This window comes from Phalaenopsis equestris, unplaced genomic scaffold (genome assembly GCF_001263595.1).
Source record: "Phalaenopsis equestris unplaced genomic scaffold, ASM126359v1 Scaffold233155, whole genome shotgun sequence".
NCBI lineage: Eukaryota > Viridiplantae > Streptophyta > Magnoliopsida > Asparagales > Orchidaceae > Phalaenopsis > Phalaenopsis equestris.
Window position 1 is genome coordinate 14,412 of NW_018251108.1, and position 16,718 is coordinate 31,129.

General features: G+C 35.1%; 1 protein-coding gene across 1 annotated transcript; it reads left to right on the plus strand.

The window, feature by feature from the left end:
• The first annotated feature begins 587 nt into the window (after positions 1 to 587).
• Positions 588 to 16,480, plus strand: LOC110038583. Its single transcript, XM_020743458.1, has 14 exons — positions 588 to 786; positions 913 to 992; positions 1,560 to 1,610; positions 2,188 to 2,465; positions 2,548 to 2,622; positions 2,749 to 2,804; positions 2,900 to 3,035; positions 3,264 to 3,360; positions 3,570 to 3,636; positions 7,708 to 7,806; positions 13,055 to 13,144; positions 13,866 to 14,020; positions 14,570 to 14,671; positions 16,051 to 16,480. Exons 4-14 carry the CDS (start codon positions 2,213 to 2,215, stop codon positions 16,235 to 16,237), a joined length of 1,317 nt encoding a protein of 438 aa, XP_020599117.1. The 5' UTR covers positions 588 to 786; positions 913 to 992; positions 1,560 to 1,610; positions 2,188 to 2,212; the 3' UTR covers positions 16,238 to 16,480.
• Positions 16,481 to 16,718: the final 238 nt, after the last annotated feature.

Consider the following 16,718-nt stretch of genomic DNA (forward strand, 5'->3'; position numbering starts at 1 on the left):
CCATGTATATATATATATATATATATATATTTGCTTTGTTGACTTATTTGCTTTTAAATAAAAATTTATGATATCAATTTCTGATATTTGCAGTTTTTTACAATAATCAAGAGGAATTTGATATTTTCATATATATCTATAAAACAGTTTTTACTAAAGTTGTTGAGAAAACAAGAAGCACAAAATTTAAAAATAAAAGAATTTTATGATATTTGTGATATATACATTAAGAAAATGAAACACATGTCAATATCATATGGTGATTCAAATGCTTCATTAAAGTTCATATAATAATGAACGCCTACTTTCCCCAACCTTTAATTAAAGAAACATGCCAATAAGGGCCCACGAATGTCATGATTGGGGGATACGCGTCGAAATATAAGCGGGGCAAAGAATCGAACCTTCGTCATCGAACCTGCAACACGTGTCCATTTTGTAATGCATTCTGCTTGCACCACGTGTTCTAATGGTGAGGTGCTGTTCTATGGGAGACACCGGATCTCATACAGCTGGTTACTACCAGACAACCAATAGCGGAGAGAACCAATGCCCAGAAAGCTCGCAAATCTTTCTTCCCTTTAAAATGTGAAAGCTTTCCACGTTATTCGCTATTCGGACTCTCGTCTTCCTTTTCCCTCGCTTGACTTTCAGTGTTTTATCGCCATCGCCAACTTTTTAGGGTTTTTGGAAGCAACGAGAAAGGACTTGTGATTTGGCTGATGCTACTCGTAAATGATCTTCGAGGATGGGAAACGGAAGTGTCGCATGGACTATGATTAGCAAGTGAATTTCTCCAACCTGACCCCATTTGTCTTCCGTGTTTCAGCACCTGATTTGTCCAATTCCTGCATTGTTTGCCTTCCATCGCTCTAATCGGAATCATTTTATATTGCTCAATGGTGTGCTCAGGTGTGTTCTGCGACCAATAGTCGATATATTCAGCTCAGAAGTGGCAATCGGGCGCCGAATGGTTTGGAGCTGAAAATTTGGTAATTTCCTCTATCTTCGAAGTATTATTTAATTTGTGATTGGTTCAATTAATTTTCGCTCTTTCTGTAGACATTGAGCTTGAAAGCCCTTTCACTGCACACTGACGTTTGAATCCATATGAGGATATTTTTTACTTTTTCTTGGTTTAGGCCTAACTTGATAAGGTTCTGACAAAGTTCTTAAGTTTACAATGTTGATTTTTCTCTATCAGGTTTTTCAAAATCTTTTTTATTTTTTCTTGCCAATACTAAGATTACTGTGAACACTTGATTCTAGTTGACAGACAATTTGTCGGTAAAATCTCTTATTTTACGGTCGCTCTTCCTTTTCTTCTCCGTCTTTGTTTTCTCTTTTGAATTTGTGACACTTTCTTTCAAGGCATAGCGCCTGCCATTTGTTTTCAATTTTAGCGACAAGTTGTGAGCGCTAAAATGGTCTGGTTACCGAAAACAAAAGAAGGAACTGAAGTACTATTCACGCTTTTCATGCTTCTTATGCGTCCTTTCTCTCTTATTGTATTTCCTTCTGTGTATTATTTGTTTCTGATTTATGGCTCATTCATGCAGAGCTGAAATTACTGTATGAAGGATCCAATTTCTTTCTGCTAATTAGAAGAGGTAAGTAATGTTTCAATTCAATGTTTTCTTACGCCCTTTTGAGTTTAAGGGATATTTAATTGGGTAAAAAATTAAATTTGTAGTAAAGTGGGCTGTTACTTTATATCCAAATTTTGCAAATCCCTAAGCACATGAGCTAGTATTGATACTTTATTGGTTGAAAATGATTATTATCATTAGTTTCTCTGCATACCTCATAACTGATTTTGTGGTTGAAATACAAACAGGTTGGATATGCTGCGTTTATTATGCTTTTCGTGATTATATCGGATATTTGATATATTTTGTGTCTGCTATTATTTTTGGGCATGCACATACATACCATTGAATTCCTATGAATTTACACATCTAACGACCTGAACTTTTCTTTTTTACATATGTACCACACGAATCTTTCCTATCACAAAAGAATACCACCATTTTTATTTCTAAAACGTAAAATACTCCATTCAATACATAGGGAAGGTGGTTATGTAAAAATTGAAGTTTAGGGTTTCTCAAATACCTGATTTCCCATTTGGGAGGTTGTTTGAAGTCATTGCCCCTCACTTCAGTTCTATCATGTACATTTTTTCAGTAATTTTGCCAAAAGGAGGTTCAGCATGGGTTGTTTTGCGTCAACTCTGAGTGATGGTGGTGGAAACCGGAGAAGATTAAAGAGTATAGGAGAATTGGCCATTTTTGTGCCGGGATTTCGCATTCCAATTGCTATAGATTTTACTCAGCCACTGGGTGATAGCTTGCCAAAAAGTTTAGTGAACCGTCTCTCAGCCCTAAGAACTCGGATAGTTTCCATGGCTATGCATGAGGCAGCAACTGCAACGAAGTTAAAACAGAAGAAAATTACACGAAATGGTTTGTCTTGGCATAGTCCTTATATTTTAACCAGTTATTTAATTAAGTGATGGAAATCTGAATCAAATTGCTATAATTTCAGGAACTTCTACATTTTCAGATCTTCTTCAAGCCCTTGAAGATTACCTTCCTGTTCTGCTGGGATTGACAAAAGATGGTTTTGACTCTTTTCCATTTTTATGTTTCACTGGGACATGTTATCAATACCACAGGCTTTTTCCAGTTTTCTAAGGATTAAAATCTTCTTTATTGTTATACGAGTTTGGTGATCTGTATTTTGCAGGAAGACTGAAAGTTAAAGTTAAGTTTGCGTGGATCAACCAGGAAGACGATGATGAGGTTAGATTAGTTGTTAGAAACATGTCATTGACAATAAGATGTTTTCTTGCATTACGAAGATAGATTTGAGTGTCGTTTCTGAATTTTCTTTGCAGCAAACTGCCATTGCTAATGTCTGGTACGAGGTACTATCAGTCCTGCATTTGATGGCAATGCTTTGTTTAGCAGAGGCCAATTATTTGCTCCTTCCTAGAAAATCTAATGATGGATACCAGCAGCAGGTGTCTGAAGGTAGATTATAGATAGCTTTCTCAGAAACTGATGCTGCATCATTAAAACCAGTCTTGATTCATTAATGCTGTTTTGCTATATTGTTTCTTGCTCTCCACTCCTTTTTATTATAAACATAACTTTATTTATCTGTGATTATTTACCTAACTGAGTATTTTTTGGCCAAATTTTGTAATTACTGGGCCAGTTCACAAAAATTTTGTAATTTGTGAGCCAAAAATGTTGCAGAGAATAGGCGGAGATCCATTGATGTCCTTTTGAAGGCAGCGGGATATTTAGATTGTTCCATCCATCAGGTTCTTCCTCAAATACCCCTTGAATTGAGGTATGCATCATCTTTTTCCGTTGACCTATATTTTCTTTAGTTTCTTTTTATTTTATTTATTTATTTTTTTGAATAGAAAGCTTTGAAATAGATTACCTTATTCAGAGAGATATGTTTATTAAGGATAGCTTATATAGACCAATGATTCCATTCCGTTAATCCATTCTCAAGATAGCTTCATTATTCTTTTATATGTTGACAAATTGCAGGAGAAACCTTCCAGTTGACTTATCTGAAGAGGAGTTGAATGCTTTGTGCATGCAAGCGTTGGGTCAGGTATCAGTGTTTTTGTTTTACGTGCTTAAGAAAGCTTTTTTATGTCATTTATAAGTTCATGCCAATAATGTCATCAACATCCATAACTAGTCATTAACCTGGGAAAGTCCTTGTTAGCTAATGGGATCAAATGATTGCAGGTTTTTCCTAAGAGAATAACTTTATGTGTTATACCTTATTTTCTTAAAGATGGAGGCTCTGTCAGTTGTTAAATATTTTTTTCGGATTGTAAGGTTTATATGGGTTAATGTGAAAGCGACTAGGGTCTTTCAACTCTGATGCACTATTTAAGTGGTCTGTATTAAAATTCAATCCTTAATACTAGTTCTATTGATATGTTTCATTGTTGATAAAGGATTTCCTAGGGCCAATATTCCAATTACCAAGGCAGCAGCTTATCCATAGATATTTGTTTCAATTTATGCGACAGATTTTACAGCTCAATTCTGTAAAAATTCAATAGTTTGAATAAAATTTACAGGTTTAAATTATTGCCATGTAGATTTTATGAGCAATTTGTGTCTTCCCCCGCGCGCATCTTTTGATGCAATCTAAATCATTTTAATAACGTTTTTGATGCAAGTCTCTATGTATTGTCCCAAGAAATTTTATGAAATGTCTTGAACAATTTTGAATCTGAGTATGAAACAAAGTTAAGAGGCACCCATCATCTCCATATCGTTTTCTGTCATTAAAATATAATTAGAGTTGTTAATGACAATACTGTTAGAAACGGTGGTTCCTGGTCCACTATGCTTGGGTGGTTACTTTGCTTTGGAGTCACACCTCTTCACAAATAACCACTCTCGTCTTCCTCTTTTGTGAAGTGAAGCATCTCTTTGCTCTCCTGTTCGTGATAAATACTTCAGATGACTCTTCTTCAGATATAGAAGTCACGCTTTGAGTTCTTCTATTTCCTCGGGATAGAGGAAGGTTTCCTCGGAGCAGAGGAAGAGAAGTGCAAGGAGGAGCAGTTCCTTGTGGCAGAAGGAAGAAGGAAGAAGAAGAAGATTATTCTCCCCAGGCTTCTTCTTGGTGGCTTGTGGCAGAAAAGAAATTGAGTTTATTTCTTTTGTAAGTTTGTCTTCTTCGGTGTATCTCAGTGTAGAGTTTCTTTGGTGTATCTCGGTGTAGAGAACAGAGAGAGAAGAAGAGAGAGAGCAACAAAGAGTGAGAGATTCCTCTTGTAAGTTGAGGTGAACGACTAGAGTAAATTTCTCATGTAGTAAAATCCTCTACAACTCCATGGAAGTAAGGAATTTGCAGAATCACGTAAATCTGTGTGTTTCGCTGTGTGTGTTCTTTTCTGGTGAGAATTTTTCTCGTTCTATTTTTCACTTCGTCGATCGTTCTCCTGTTTGATTTATATATGTATACCACATCAACTGGTGTTTATTTAGATCTCGCAACAACAACTGGTATCAGAGCATGGTTTAGATTTGAGGAAGAATGATTGCTTCAGATGAAGTGAAGGTTTCAGGGATCGAGAAGTTTGATGACACAGATTTGGTTATTGGAGAATGCAGATAGAGGATTATTTTTATGGGAAAAAACTTCATCTTCCGTTTTTGGGGAAAAAATTCGAAAGGATGAATGAGGCTGAATGAAATTTGTTGGATCGACAAGTTCTGGGGTTATTCGGTTGATCTTATCGAGATCTGTTGCACACATCGTCGTCAAGGAAAAGACAATTGTAGATCTCATGGCAGCCTTATCAGGTATATATGAAAAGTCATCGGTGAATAACAATGTGTACTTGATGAAGAAGTTATTCAACTTGAAAATATCGGAAGGTGTTTTTGTTGCTTGTATTTTTGTTGCTCAACACCTGAATGATTTTAATACTATCACAAATCAATTGTCGTTTGTTGAAATTGATTTTGATGATGAGATACTGATGAGATATGTGCACTAATCTTGTTGGCATCATTGCCAGATAGTTGGGAAGCCATGAGGATAATAGTTAGCAGTTCTGTAGGTAAATCTAAATTGAAATACGATGATATTCGTGATTTGATTTTGGCTGAGGAAGTTCGTAGGAAAGATTCTGATGAGGTCTCAGGTTCGAGTTCGACATTGAATGTTGATTTCAGAGGGAGATGACATGACAAAAACTCAAGTATAGGGAGATCAAAAATCAAAGTTTAGTAAGCAGACAACCTGTTGGAATTGTGGCAAGGCTGACCATATAAGGAGGAACTGCAGGAATCCTAAGAAGATGCAGAATGATTGCACAAATATGTTATCTGAAGAATCACTTGATGCACTATTGTTGGCAGTTCATAGTTCTGTTGAAGACTTGATATTGGATTCAGGGGCTTTGAATGTGCTAGGAAATCTACCATAGGCCACAGTGCAGAGCAGTGATGGAAGTGAAGAGGAAAGTTGGTCCAGGGAGTCCGTGGCACCCATTTCTATTGTTCCATAGATAGATGTTGAAGAACCACAGAGCTATGAAGAAATTTTGCAAGATGAAAGTTCGAGCAAGTGGGAGCTGTTGGATCTGAGAGAACATCCACTAGGGAAGAAGGCATTGCACAACAAGTGAGTGTACCAGGTGAAGATTGAACGTGATGTCAGTAAGAGGTACAAGGCTAGACTTGTTGAAAAAGACTTTCAGCAGAGGCAGAATATTGCCCATGCAGTGGTAGTTGTAAGAAGAGACAAGAGTGACCCAGAAAATAGCTTGGAGGTGCAAAATTATGTGGAGCCTGCTGATATGTTGCTCTTGAGAAACTGAAGTTGCGTACAGCTTCAACTGGTCTTCTGGAGTGAAGACAGAGACTTTGAGTTGTAGAGGTGGAGGATTCATAGTGGAGGATTCATGTTGAAGGAAAAAAAGTGACACCGTCAGTGGAGGATATAGTTCGAGGAATAAGATATTGCAGCCTGTATATCGGTCTCCAAGTGGGAGAATTGTTAGAAACGGTGGAGCCCGGTCCACTATGCTTGGGTGGTTACTTTGCTTTGGAGAGTCACACCTCTTCACAAATAACCACTCATGCGTTCCTCTTTTGTGAGGTGAAGTATCTCTTCGCTCCCTCTTGTTCGTGATAAAAGCTTCGGACGACTCTCTTTCAGATATAGAAGTCACGCTTTGAGTTCTTCTTCGGTTTCCTTGGGATAGAAGAAGGTTTTCTCGGGGCAGAGGAAGAAAAGTGCAAGGAGCAGTTCCTTGCGGCGGAAGGTAGAAGAACAAAGAAGAAAAAGATTGTTCTCTCTAGGCTTCTTTTTGGTGGCTTGTGACAGAAGAGAAACTAGATTTATTTCTCTTGTAAGTTTGTCTTCTTCGGTGTATCTCGGTGTAGAATTTCTTCAGTGTATCTCGATGTAGAGAGAGAAGACGAGGGAGAGCAACGAAGAGTGAGAGATTCCTCTTGTAAGTCGAGGTGATCGACTAATGTAAATTTCTCAAGTAGTAAAATCCTCTGTAACTCCATGGACGTAGGCAATTTGCCGAACCACGTAAATCTGTGTGTTTCGCTGTGTGTGTTCTTTTCTGGTGTAAATTTTTCTCGTTCTATTTTTCACTTCGTCGATCGGTCTCTTGTTTGATTTATATATATATACCACACCAACTAGTGTATATTTAGATCTCGCAACAACAACAAATACAACGACTTTATTTAGATTATCTGGCATGCACTCTATTACACACTTCCATCATTTTAAAACTCGATTAACTAGCATTATTTTAAAACTAGAGGAGATAATGGCCTGATGAAATATGAGATTGGATTGCTTAAGCATTTGTTTCAACCTATAAATAAAATATTTTAGCTTTCACACATTGCGTTGATTTGCCATGGAAAACCAAATTTTTAGCTGACTGCTGTTGAATATTTTTTTTTTCCATTAATTTTAACGAACAGTTTCTTTCACCGTAAAGCAGGGTAGAATTGTATGTGAATTTGGAAAATTTCATCTTGGATTGTGAATATATTTCACCTAAAAACTGTTTCCCGATGTAGAGCATGTTTTACATTATTGCCCACATTCCATTAATTTTGAGAGGTAATGAAATTGGTTGTTTCATACTACTTGACCTAGTATTCTTTATTGTTCATTTAGGGGGTCGACATTCAACTGGAGATGGCAATTGATAGTCCCAAAGCAACACTTGCCGTAAAAAGAAGGCTTGCTTGTGAAATGGTCAAGTATTTTAATCAGGTACTGCTATAAATTCATTTTTGCCTGTTTGATGATGTCATTTTCTTTCTTCTGTTAAGTGTAGATTGATTCCTATTTTCCATAACTAAATTATTGGTGAACGTCAATGTAAACTTCAACTATTTTCTTCAAGCACTCTTCCTCATATGTCTTGATATGTCTGATCCTAATTTGGTATATTTTCTTTCCATTAAATTTTCTTGATGATACTTGCAAGCGTTTTTTGTTGGTTCCTATTTTGAGAAGTAATTATATTAGGGAATTAAATACCATTCGAGAAAAGTAAAGTATCATTCGAGAAAATGCTTAATTGTAATTTGACCCTTTTTACAGGTACATTAAAAACTCATTGTATCTTTTATGACTGCGGCTTAAATATGTACTCTTAGTCCTTGGTAGTAGTGTCTCGTGATGTTGTCCAACAACTTTTTTAAGATAGTTGGAAAGGCCGACATTATTCATGTGCTCCCTTATAGGGGCTAACGCCAAGAGGCAACCAAATTTTTCTGGTGATTTGGACTTGTAAATAATTTAAAATTTTGAAATTTTTAAACTTGTAAAATAATAATGTGAATCATCCAAGTTTTCAAATAATTTGGAAATTTCAACTTGCAAAATTTAAACTCCTTATATCTTAAAGAAAATTTGGAATTTTTGTTTACTAGGGTTAAAAATTAATTCACATATGAGGAGTTCAATATTTACAAATCTCGCCACCCAATTCGCAATTCTAACCTATAAGTGAACATAAGATAGTTTTCAAAAGATTAAAGTGAACATATATAGCATAAATGTAATATGTTCAGATGAGAAAATTTATATAAATTCAAGTTTTACATGTCATTTAAAGCAATATTTAATTTAATTCATGTTTTAAAATCATATAAATTGCCTTAAGAAACAAAATACTTCAGCTAAAAAAGCTAAAATACATGAGAGTTATAACCTACAGGTGCTCCACTAAAATGAGCTACTTTTTTTAAATGGAACATTCTAAGAATCATGCGAGGCTTAAAATAAAGTCTTTCAACTTAGGTCGCTCTTATTTTTGAAGACTGTGCAAAATTTCTTTTCAAAGAGTCTATGCCTATTTTAAAATTATAAAGTATTTAACTCAAGATAATTATGTTATGTAAGCTCTCAATCGAGTTGCCTTGTTTATAGGATAAGGTTGTAAGTCTTACCCAACTATTAGGTTTGTAATTCAAAGGAGAATCTCACACTTGCAAGAAAACTCTACACTCTAATTTTGATTTTTTTGAAAACTAGGAATATGACACCTTTAAAATTCAAAGATTTTTGACACTTCTAAACCTAGATTTAATAAACTAGAATATCATTTTTTTAAATTAATTCATTTTCTGTGATATCAATTCACATATTCTTATTGTACACTACTTGATTAACACGTATAATTGGGTGATTTACACCTATGTTACTACATATTGGATAATTATTCTATTTGGATAGTTTTTGAAATGATGTGTGTTTTAAAGTTGTCTGGAATAAATGTGAGCATATATTTTATATTGTAGTTGATTCAGACACAACAAGATAATGACTTTGATACGGTGTTATATTGATTCCAGAAGCTCGTCTTGGGAAGAAGATGAACTTTTTCCTAGGGAGAATTACACGTGATCCCGTCTACGCGGTGTTCCGCAATCCGTAGGTTTGGTGGGATAACGAGAATCCCATGGTCGAGGGATTTGGAATACGACATCGATTCCCAATTTAGCTTTTTTTTTCACTTTTACAATTATTTCTTATTTCTCTATTTCTAATTTGGTTATTTTCTATAAATGGACTATTTATACTTTGTATTTTTTAAATTTTTTTAGACTTTTTGACTCATTTTGAGTTTAGAGAGATTGCAATCTTCGTTTTCTACTTTAAGGAGTGTTGTATCATTTTCTTTTGTAGGTGGTGTGCATATATTTTGCTCAGGAACATGTGGTGAAACTTCCTCTCCTCCTGAACATCACCGATTTCGAGTTTTCTTTGCTATGTTCAACAGGGACAGCCGTCGACAACGTCAAACTTGCTATCCAACAACAAATTTATCCCTGCAATCCCCTCAAACGCCATTAACCTCATATTTACTTTTCTCATGCTATTCCACAACCAGTCCCTTCTAAGTCCCATTTCAAAATACTTTTGATAGAGTTATAGAACGGTATCATTTGGTATCAGAGCCCAGCAAACCTTAGATTTTTAGGCTTTTATTTTTTTTCCCAAATCTAAAATTAAAAAAAATCTTCACCTAAATCTTTTGTACCGCTATTCCTAGCTCCAACTCTAAATTTTCAAAATCTAATTTTTCTACCTCCACCAAAATTTTAATTTGACAACTACCACCAAAATCTAAGCCTCCAACCAACCTTGATTTGCAATTCTATATCAGTTAAAAATTAATCGGGAGGAAAGGATGCCATGTCGCCAATGAGGAACCCTTTGAGAGATGTACAAGAACTTACTATGAAGGATATGTAGCGAGAAATCTACCAATTGCAACGAAAGTTTGTCACCTTTGTGAGTAGACATTCTAGTTAGGTCATCCATATTAATAACAGTGACTCGCCAGTCACCAGACAGTTTTTAGTGACGAAGAACCACTACTTTGACACTTCAACATGAAATATCAGAGAAGAAACCAGAATCTTCGATAAAGTTGAATTTATTAGACAATTGCATTAATTCGGATGAGTTCATCGAGTGACTTCAAATAATGAAGCTAGTTCTTTAGTATAAGAATATTTCTTGGGATAAAAAAGTTAAATTACCAACCATCAAGTTTAGAAAAAAATGTTTCATTGTGGTGGGAGAACCTGAAGCATATTCGACATCAAGAAGAGAAGAGTAAGATCACCACGTGATCTTAAGATGAAAAGGGATATGCAGTGCAAATACCCTCCCCCATATTATTGAAGAAACTTATTCATAAAGCTCCACAACCTGCACCAAACAAATACTTTTGTGGAGTACACAACTGACTTCAATAAACTCAAGATGAAATGTGAATTGGTGGAACCAGACGAGCATATAATGACAATGTCTATGAAGATTGAGGTCATCTATCACTGATGTGATTTAGTTTCAGCTTTATTGGTCCCTTTTTGATGATCATAATGTAGCACTAAAAGTGGAGAAATAACAATGTTACCAGATGGCTGCCACAACTTTCAGGTAGAGTTCAATCATAGATCAAGCAACATAAGTATCCGCAGTGGAGGACATAGAGAGAGAAGATTAGGAAGAGTATTAGCTTGTAACCGACGAGGGAAAAATGCTAGTGATTCAAGCTAAGCCCATGATAGATACTTCAACAAGACTAACATTAGTTTTTTTTAGAAGGCAGTGAGCTTGAGATAATGGGCTTTTAAATAGAGTTTGAGAATGTAATGCAACAAGCTAACCTTTTTGTAGGCATTAGGCAGCATGATTGACTACCATGAGAGACTTTCTTTTGAGGATGATGCCAACAAGTGCACTGTGCTTCGGCGGTGCAACACACTTATTGGGAGTCTTTTGTTGGCATCATTTTTTTATATCACAAGTGTAGGGTGTGGTCCGTAGCATCCGATAGCTCAAGGCACCCACCCGGGTTTATGAGTTTGAGGATTCGATACAACACACAGGGCAACCCCATATAAGAGAATTTCAGGATTTCCAGACAAAGTTTACCTCCTAAGTTACCTGAGGGAGGGATACATGTCAGAGATGAAAAGCTTTTATGTTATTTTTGGAAGGTTATATCGAGTAATTTGGGTATTAAATTCAGTTTAACATTGTGTCCCAGATCGATGGTCATATAAGATTGATGAACCATTAGCTTTTGATATCTCTTTAGGTATTTTATGGGAAATAGCATCCGACAGTGGAATGCAGGTCCTCCAGAAAAGAAAGTAGACATCTACTTGGTGAGGAGAATGAAGCGAGTTCTCCTGATCCTGGACTTCTGCTATCTGAGATCGCAAAATCTCAGGGACTCGCAGAATCCCGCAATCCAGGACTATAATATCACAACATTCCGATCGCGAGAAGGGGAACCTTTTCTTTTTCTTTCTTATCTATTTCTAATTATGTTTTTTTTTCTTTGTGAGAATTATTCATATCTTGTTATTTTCTGCTTTTTGAAGTCTTTTGTTCTATTCGAGTTTTATGGAGATTGTGATCTCTGATTTCCTCCTTTATGAGTGTTCTATCATTTTCATTTTACAAGTGGTGTGTTTGTACCTTGCTCAGGAATAGGTGGAGAACCTTCTTCCTGCCCGTACCTCATCATTTTGGGTGTTCTTCTCACTGTTTCAACCAGGATTAGCCATTGGTCGACGTTAATCCCACTCCAAACGCCATAAAACTCATATTATCATTCCCTTGCTGCTCCACGACCACCTCCCTGCTAAATTTCGTACCTAAAACCTTTTAGGAGCTCTAGAATGGTATCAATTGGTTTGATATCTAAGCAAATAATGGAGGGTTTTCTTATTACTTCCTGTCTAATGTTTTTCACGAGCAGGTTGGGTCACTTCAGCTAGAATTGATTTAAACTCTGCTAGTATTTATTCCTGTATTCATTACTTGTCACTATGAGATATATAAAAATTGTCAAATTATCAGTAGGATATTTTTAGTGATGCTCATTATTTTGCACCTTAGCTTGCATGTCCGCGGCTTGTGGACCACCTAAGTATATTGCTCCACACGCTAGGTAGGGCCATTTACATAAACATTCATATTCACATGCATACCACTCAAATGTTTAACATCGCATAAAAAATGCTACTATTGCCATCTTTTTAAAAATGAAATGTACATATTCATGCATAGGTTTCTGACACCAAGGTGTTATAACTGTAAATATTAGACTTTGGGGGATTAGATAAGTAAAAACATAAGAAATGTGTTGTATGTAAATTTCCCTAGATCTAAAGCATCGCTGCTGCAGCTGTGCACTTCTACATCTAACTCCGTTAAAACATAACTTCATAGACCGTTCTCATCTCACGGAACAACTAGTTTTGCTGCGTTTTGTAGATTTATTTTATTGAATTGAAATTCTAGACCTTTCAGATTTTCCATTCCTAACCTACTGTATGACATAATTTTCAACTCAATTTTCTATATTTTTTACTACTTTGCTTGTCGTATGTGCTAAATTAGGCTCTCAGAAAAACTTGGTTGGATATCATCCACGCATAAAGGCAATTATTATCTAACATTCTAAATAGCTTTTTTGCATATATAGGCCCAGGATAGCATTTTAAAGATTCAATTCAGCGGTGGATGGGGAGAAAAGCATCGGTTATTTCTCAAGTGGAAATATGCTGAAGCAAAGGTATATATTATATTATAATGTTCATTTTAGATCTCAATGCTTTTTTATCATTCATCATATGAAAGTTAGGAAAAAATGTTCTTACAATTGTTCAGAAATCTTTAAGCTAAAAATAAGAAGGCAAATGTACATACATACCACACAATTCTTATGTATTCATGCATCTAACACCTCACTATTCCTATTCACATACATGCGATTGAATTCTTTAAGATCACATCACAAATGCATCATCATTATCCTTTTAAAAGAGAATCACATATTTCATGCATAAGTTTATATGAGTAAGATGTTATGGGTGTAAATATCAAGCATTAGGTAGACTAAGATGTTATAGGTGTAAATAGCAAGCATTAGGTGTTAGATACGTAAGTATATAAGAATTATGCGGTATGCATGTAAAGTCTCCTAAAAAGAAATGTGGATGTCATTAATCTTCTGTGCAGAAATGCACAAAAGAGCAGGTAGCATGAGAACATAGCATTTCAATTGAAGATTGCCTCATTGCCCTAGGGGTAGATAACCCTATTAAAAAAGAACAAAGAATAATAATTAACAACGCTATTTTAATAAACAAAGTTTTAACTTCAATGCTATAATTGATTTATACTTCCCAAGGGGAATTTCAGTATGCATTATCTTTTCCTGCAATCCTATTCCTGCCCTTCGGAATAGAATTGATATCTCATAATGCACATCTTGTTTTTCCCCCTGTTTATAGGCGGCTGCCTATTATTATCATGCTATGATCCTTGATGAGGGGAACTCAGAGGAATCCCATGGTATGGCTGTGGCTGCACTGCGAGCTGCGGAAGAGTTTTTGAAAGAAAGTAAGAGGGCATGTGAAGTCTTCAATGTAGCTCCTCCCACTTCAAGGTATATTCTCTCTATTTTATTCTAACTAGAGTTCTTTTTTTTTTCTCTCACCACCTAGATTATTATCATTTTTTTCTATCATCTAATCTTAAAATAATTTTTTTTAGATTTACTGTCTCTTTTCTTTTTTTTATTAGTATTTCCTTTCTTTGTTATGAAAACAATAGCTTTTATGGAAATAAATTAATCCTTAAGAATGATGTGCTTCACGGCTAATTTATTTTAGCTAGCAGATATTATTTCTCATTTTGTTTGTCAATACACGTGCAGCTACCCAAGTCTATCTTATATGTTCAATTGATTGCTATTGTCTATAATTGCCCAACTCTAGATATTCTGGAAAGTTGACAAACATATTTTCTCAGGCTTTTTATTCTTATTATGGTGAATATGTCACACGAAGTGCCTTGGTAAACAATAAACAAACACCTTGCTGCACTTATTATCTCTTGTTTGGTTCCATGCCTAGCCTGTTTAAAATCTCAGATAATACCTTTCCTCACTTTAACCCTAATTGAGAAAATTAATATTGTTTAAAAATCTCTGCAGAAACCCACCTCCTTGGGGTTCTATGAAGTATCTCTCTTATAAAATTACTAAGGATGCCTCCAGTAAAGCTCACGCCAACCAGGTTGTCTACTCTCAGGAAAGGTAACGTATTCTTCAGATATATATTCTTTACACTGGACCTATTCTTGTTTTAAAAACCACTATTCATGTGACTTTGAATCCAATATTCTTTGGTACTCTGATTTATAGTATTTTACCGTGTTAACATGACTTGGTTTTTATGACTGCGTATGCTAAAAATTCCAGATGTTAAAATACTTTCCTTTGCTATCACTTAAAGGCCTTTCTTATGGTAAAATCATTAATTTAGTCTGATTAGTGTCTGAGATTAAGAAAATAGAAATGCAGGCGCTATACTGATTTTTCAGAGTTATATTATTCTATTTCTGGATCTCTTCATTCTTCTTCCTGTAGATAATTTCATGTTCCTTCTCATTCTTGTTCATCTCTCATACTCGCATATTTTTTATGAGCTAACTCTATGATTTTGTATTTTATTGTTGTGAATCACAACTAATTCAATAACTTAACAGAAGGGAAAAAACTTTACATATTGACCCAATAAAAGGGATCGCCTCATCATCCCTTTGCCTCTTTGTCTTGCTAAACTTGCTCTACCAGCTTTTTTTTTTTTATATTACCATCTTCAACTCCTAAAATAATTGTGATGGTATTTCGATCTAAACTTAAGTTTGACATAGATGGTGAGATGAATTAAATATTCTAGGGGTTTTTACATACCAACCACCCAAAACATTTATTTTTTGCCTTGTTTTTTTTTTTGTTTATTTTTCTTTTCCTAGGATAGGTTGTGAATTGGGACGTTGAATAGTTTATTGAATGAAATTTATGTTTTAGATCTCTCTGTCTCCCTTCCTTTCTGTTTTCTAGCATCTTTGTCTATTCTTTTATATTTTCTCATGAAATGCCTAAATTAGCACCCTTACTATCCTGATGTAGCCAATTTAGTCCCAGAGTATCACATTTCTTCAGTTTAGTTTCTTAATTGTACAAAATTGATCTCAAGTTGTCCTGCAAAGACTAAATTGAATCAATTTTTATAGTCGATGGATTAAATTGGATCAATTTTGTAACCCAGTTTCTTTCAATTTTTATCTGACGGACCATCTGGAATCAATTTTGCATGGGGGAGAGACTAGATTGGAGAAATGTGATATTCTAGACTAGTGTCACATATAAATACTCGGGCGACTTTTTGTCTTTTTCTAGTATTTCCTCCATTACATTTTTGTCTCCATAACATATTGTTGTCTCTATTCTTCACTTTTCTTTCCCCTGGTTGTCTAGGAGTTTAGGGTCTTCTGTCTCATACTCCAAACCTGTTTAAATATGGGCTCCTTAAAAAAAAAAAAAAAAAACTTTTTAAATTCCCTCAGTGATTATTTAAATTCCGTACATGTTATCCACAGCAACGGCCAACATCTACTTGTCCTTAACAGGATCTTACAGGATGCTCCTGCTTTGCCAGATTTTGCATTAGCTCTTAACCCAGAAGAATACCAGCTTCCTCCATTGGATCCCATCTGGAATACAGTGACCAGCACTACTGAGGATTTGAACAGAAATAAATTAACACCTACTTCCCCACTCCCTGAGATGCAGTTTCCAGCAACTGAGAGGAAATGAGTTTTCAATTAAAAGGTTCCTTTGCATAATGTGCTTTCAATGCTCCTCTTGACTGCTTTTATACAGTTTTTCTTCCTTTTTTCCCCCTTATTTTCTAGCAAAGAATCTCCCGAAGTATCCGTTGGGAGATTTCCATTTTGGCATTTGGTGATGTATTTATAAATAAATTATAATTTATGTCATTGCACATTATGTACACATTATGTATGGGTCAGTGATATCAGGCAGATTAGCATTCCTTGATGTTATTAGGCTTAGTTTTTATGTTATCCTCTGTAATGTTCTTCAGTTTGTCTTGACAGATGTGAATGGAATTTTTTTTATTTATTTTTGTATATTAAGAAAACAGCTTTGCTCAGATTTATAATCTGCCATTATGGATATTATTTATGCCAAAGTATTGTAAAAGATATAAATAAGATTAAAATTGTATGAGTTTTTTTTTATTTGTTTTTTTCTCAATTTGCATGCTCTTATTATA

Bases quoted from the DNA above. Each gene is read 5' to 3' on its own strand.
- LOC110038583 (XM_020743458.1), top strand. From the start codon at position 2,213: ATGGGTTGTTTTGCGTCAACTCTGAGTGATGGTGGTGGAAACCGGAGA. The intron at 2,805-2,899 runs GTTAGATTAGTT...TTTTCTTTGCAG, and splicing joins ACCAGGAAGACGATGATGAG to CAAACTGCCATTGCTAATGT. The intron at 7,807-13,054 runs GTACTGCTATAA...TTGCATATATAG, and splicing joins TGGTCAAGTATTTTAATCAG to GCCCAGGATAGCATTTTAAA.